The 4,568-nt window shown below is 59.8% G+C and overlaps 1 protein-coding gene across 1 annotated transcript; it reads left to right on the forward strand.

Annotated features, from left to right (window-relative positions):
- The first annotated feature begins 750 nt into the window (after nt 1-750).
- On the forward strand, nt 751-1,965 carry LOC130455451 (translation initiation factor IF-2-like). The gene is made up of 2 exons (XM_056804629.1): nt 751-930; nt 1,214-1,965. Exons 1-2 carry the CDS (start codon nt 751-753, stop codon nt 1,856-1,858), a joined length of 825 nt encoding a protein of 274 aa, XP_056660607.1. The 3' UTR covers nt 1,859-1,965.
- The last annotated feature ends 2,603 nt before the right edge of the window (nt 1,966-4,568 follow it).

Below are 4,568 nucleotides of genomic sequence, written 5' to 3' on the forward strand. Positions count from 1 at the left end.
GAGGAAGGAAGGAAGGAAGGAAGGAAGGAAGGAAGGAAGGAAGGAAGGAAGGAAGGAAGGAAGGAAGGAAGGAAGGAAGAAGGAAGGGAAAGAAGAAGAAAGAAAAAAGGAGGGAAGGACAGAAGACACCTCCCAGAAAGGATCTGAGCTGTCTTGAGTCTCGGTTGCCTCATCTGTAAAATGAGTGTAGTAATGCTTGTCCAATTCACTTCTCAAGACTTTCTATGATGCAGGAGGTTGGGGCTGCTACGGTGAGTTCTGTTGAAAGCGCCGAGCTCTGTCAGCCTTCATCCTTGTCCAGGTAGTCGCGGCTTTGTAGGCTTGCTCTGGAGTCCTCACCTGATAAAGGGCAAAGCACTAGCGTCCTCTTTGCTCCTTTGGGACCCAGGAAGCTGCTGGGGAGGGAGAAGGGGTGGTCTGAAACGCGGGGGTTCAGGACCCCCCACCTGAGAGCCTGAGGGAGCTCTCCGGAATGCAGCCGATGCGTCTGGCACGGGCTTCTCAAGCGTATCCAGTTTAGAACACGTGACTGGTCCAAGGATGTGCCAAGGCCGATTAGACGAACGAAGGCTCTCGGTGGTCACATGGAAGCCGCTTTCATTGGAGAGGGACTGGGAACCTCCCACCAACCAGAAAGAGGACGGTGACAGCACTGGAGGGACGGGGGGAGCAGCCTGAGCTAACCTTTCTGGAAGGCGATGGCGAGGGACGTCCAGAGCCTTCCAAGCGCGCCGGCCCTTTGATCCGGCCATGGTGCTGCAAGGTCTGGGTCCGAGCGAGGCCAGAAAGGGGCAGAAGGACGTGCCGGTACAAGAGGACGGGGAGCGTCTCTCTAACGGGGGCGACGACTCGGACGTCGGGGGGAGGCCCAAGCATCGTAGGATCGCCACGGCCGCGTCACGCCATGAGGAGGGACCCAGGAACAGCCACGTTGTGTGATGGCTTTTGGCGGGGCTCCTCTCGGCAATGAGCGGCCCGAGGCCAGCCCCGAGGGCGTCTGCGGCTAGAGTCCAGGCTGATGGACTCCCCCTTCTCTCTCCCTCTTTGCTTCAGTCTTGTCGGCCTTCTCTTCTACAGTGACCAGCCGGGGAAAGCCCGTGACTCGACTGCGTACAGAAAAGCTAAGCCAGAGAAGAGAAGGCATCCGGGTCAGTCAGGCCTGGCACCGCGTGTGGCAGAGGAGGGTCCTGAGCCCTGCAGGGAAGGGACTTAGCCAAGGTCACCCAGCGAGAAAAAGACTCGAGCCTCGGCGGGGCCAGTGACAGCATCTCCTGCTCTGGCTCCCCGAGTCGCCTGCCTCAGGGCCCCTCTGAGTCTGCCCCGGACAAGGGCCCCAAAGGGAGCGGCCGCGGCCTCGTCCCCTGCTCCCGGCCTGGACCTTGTTGGCTTCTTCCAGTTCGCGAGCTCCATGCCTGGATCAGCAAAGAGCAGCCTCCTGGCCGAGGCCGAGCAGAGCAGAGAGGAGGGCCCCGAGGGAGACGCTGGGCTGGCCAGGCCGGGCCCTCCGAACGGCTTTTCTGGGAAGTGTGGCGGCACCCAGCCTGCACGCCCAGGCCAGGGCGAGCGGGCGGAGGAGCGAGACCAGCCGGAGCCTGGAGAGCCGCTGATCAGGGCCAGGGAAGGACCAGCCGGACACCCGCTCGCCGGAGACGGGAGGCTGCGCGCTCTGGAGGCCCGGCCAGGCACAGGGGACCCCGGGGGAGGCTCACCTCTCCACGCCTGCGCCATTCTTCCCACACGTGCCCAGCCAGCCGGCAGCCTTCCTTCTGCCCGTCCTTCTCCCTTCGGGGTCCCCCCTGCCCAGCGGGGGCGTGTGTTTGTGGGAGACCAGCGGGGAGCATGTCTGTCGTGTAAGTGATGCCCCTTCCTTCTGGGGTGGCTGCCCTGAATAACGACAAGAGGAAGATTTAGCGCGTCTCCTCCCAGGTAAGTCTTCGTGGTTGTGAAAAGGAGTAGAGCGTGTGCGTGTGCGTGCATCGCATGGACGTGTGCACATGTGTGTACATGTGTGCGGGTGCGGGTATGTGCATGTGCACTGTGTACATGTGTGTACATGTGTGTGCGTGTACACGTGTGTAAACCAGTCTGAGGAGAGGAGCTAGAAATAACTCCAAGGCTCGGCCCGGCAGTCCCTCAGGTCATTTGCACACAACCGTTTTCAGAGCTTTTGAGGTTAAAGCTCACCAAATAACTGTTGGGAGAAGCTCGGCGGATGGAGTGGGGGCTCCGGGAATGGGGGGCTCAGTGGGTTTGGCCTCCTAAGGGACAGGTGAGTCCCTGAGCGCCAGAGAGCACCCCAGGGTGGGGGTGAAGAGCCCAGCAAGGGAGAGAATGGCGGGAGCTGAGTGACCAGGGTGGCCAGCCGGCTGAGGAAAGGCTTCAGCGGCTGGACTGGCACCCAGCACCGTGGTGTGCCTTGACTGGAGAAGGCCGGGCCCCTGGGAGTGGGAAGAGAGCTGCCTTTGGCACCACCTCGCCACAAGAGAAGAGGCAAAGCCTCTGTGCTGCTACCCGCTGATCTGGGAAGGGATGGGTCGAAGCTGAGTGCTTGGGCGCCAGAGTCCCACCGAGGGGAGGCCCGAGCAGGGGGCTGCGAAAGGACCCTCCGATGCTGAAAGGACCTTGTTGGACAGCAAACGCAAAGCAACACACATTGTTGAATCAAGAAGCAGGGGGGCGTTTTCTGCACGGCCGGAGGACCAGCCGGAGCCTGCAGCTTCCTGGCCTCTAAAAGTGTAACACTGCGTCGGTGCCCCTTGAAGAGAGGCTGTGAGCTCAGAGCTCGTCCCTCGAGCATCAGTTCAGGTGTCAGAATGGATTTGGCCAGGAGGACAGACGGGAGGGTGCCGGGGGAGCAGTTAACAGGGACGGGGCTCTGGGCGGTGTATGTTGCCCATGAGCAGACTGAGGACAACAAGGCGTGAAATCCCGAGGGCTGAGTCATCCAGAAGTCTGTCTTCACGCGTGGGGAGTCTCTACTTACATGGGTGGCACAGCATATAAGTAAGAGCATCTGGGACCAGAAAGAAAGTCCAGAGAGAAAGAACAAGTGAGGATTAGAAGCTCAGGGAGCCTCTGGCTGCTTGCGCTGTTCAGGCGTGATGGGCACGGCATTGATGAGTCCAACAGCGCGCCCTCTCCAGTGCTTGGAGATCCTCAGAGAGAAGGCGCCTGCAGCCCTCAGCAGAGAAGAGAGGTTGCATGGAAGCACCACGCACGGCTTTGCTGGATTTTAGACTTAACGGGAAGGAGCGAGAGTCCAAAGGAGGAGCGGCTTGGCCATGGCCTTGGCCTGGAGCTGGGGAAGGGGCCCAGGAATCCCCACCAGCACGTCCAGCTCCTGCTTCGCCTCTTAACAGAGAGGGAAGCCCTGCTTCAGGCGCTCTAATGGTGATATAATAGGGAGCAATGGCCCGAAACAGAGAGAAGAGGAGATACAAATTGGACATTAAGCCGACTCTCTCTGGTGCTGAACGCAATTAGACAAGGAAAAGATTTCCACTGGGAGAAGCCGCACCGGCCTATTCATTCACAGAGATGCTTCCAGAGAGGAGTCGCCACACAGCATCTGCATCCCTTTGCAGGGAGGGCCAGGGCTCCCCTCTCCGGATCGTTTTTGGAGTTCTTTCTGGTTTTGTGCCTTCCAGTGGCCTGGGTCCCCCCACCCTGTCCTCCTCCGGGCCTTCCTCCCTTTTTGGCCTCTGAAGACTCCCACGTCTTGGCTCCAGCATATCCTCAGACCTTCCTTCACTCTTTGTTTAACCAAAATGGCTCCCCCACCATCCCCACGCCCAGGGCCTCTCCTCCTCACCTCCACCTCTGAGCACCCCTTCAAGGCTCTCTTCAAGCTCTGCCTTGTCCATCCGACCCCAAAGGACCGACCCCAGCCACCAGGAGGTGTCAGAGGCCTCCCTCCCCTTCTCTTTGGGACGGATGTTCCACTTATCTCTATGGGCACATCTTGTAGCCCGGCTCTAGCCAAGCCCCCTGGCTGCTGCTCACCAGCACCTCCAAGATGGAAACAGACTGGCATTAGCCTACTGAAGCAGCCACTCAATCCATGACTTGGGAATGGGATGGAATAGTGGGTCCTTCCTCCCTTCCTTCCTCCCTTCCTTCCTCCCTCCCTCCCTCCCTCCCTCCCTCCCTCCCTTCCTTCCTCCCTCCCTCCCTTCCTTCCTCCCTTCCTTCCTCCCTCCCTCCCTCCCTCCTTCCCTCCCTCCTTCCTTCCCTCCTTTCCTCCTTCCTTCCCTCCTTCCTTCCCTCCTTCCCTCCTTTCCTCCTTCCTTCCCTCCTTCCTTCCCTCCTTCCTTCCCTCCTTCCTTCCTTCCTCCCTCCCTCCCTCCCTCCCTCCTTCCTTTCCTCCTTCCTTCCCTCCTTCCTTCCTTCCTCCTTCCCTCCCTCCCTCCCTCCCTCCCTCCCTCCCTCCCTCCTTCCTTCCTTCCTTCCTTCCTTCCTTCCTTCCTTCCTTCCTTCCTTCCTTCCTTCCTTCCTTCCTTCCTTCCTTCCTTCCTTCCTTCCTTCCTTCCTTCCTTCCTTCCTTCCTTCCTTCCTTCCTTCCTCCCTTC

Source organism: Monodelphis domestica, chromosome 7 (genome assembly GCF_027887165.1).
Source record: "Monodelphis domestica isolate mMonDom1 chromosome 7, mMonDom1.pri, whole genome shotgun sequence".
Taxonomy (NCBI): domain Eukaryota; kingdom Metazoa; phylum Chordata; class Mammalia; order Didelphimorphia; family Didelphidae; genus Monodelphis; species Monodelphis domestica.

Excerpts from the sequence above, each read along its gene's own strand:
- LOC130455451 (XM_056804629.1), top strand. The coding sequence starts at position 751 with ATGGTGCTGCAAGGTCTGGGTCCGAGCGAGGCCAGAAAGGGGCAGAAG. Across the intron at positions 931-1,213 it reads AGGGACCCAGGAACAGCCAC|CCAAGGTCACCCAGCGAGAA; the intron begins GTTGTGTGATGG and ends GAAGGGACTTAG.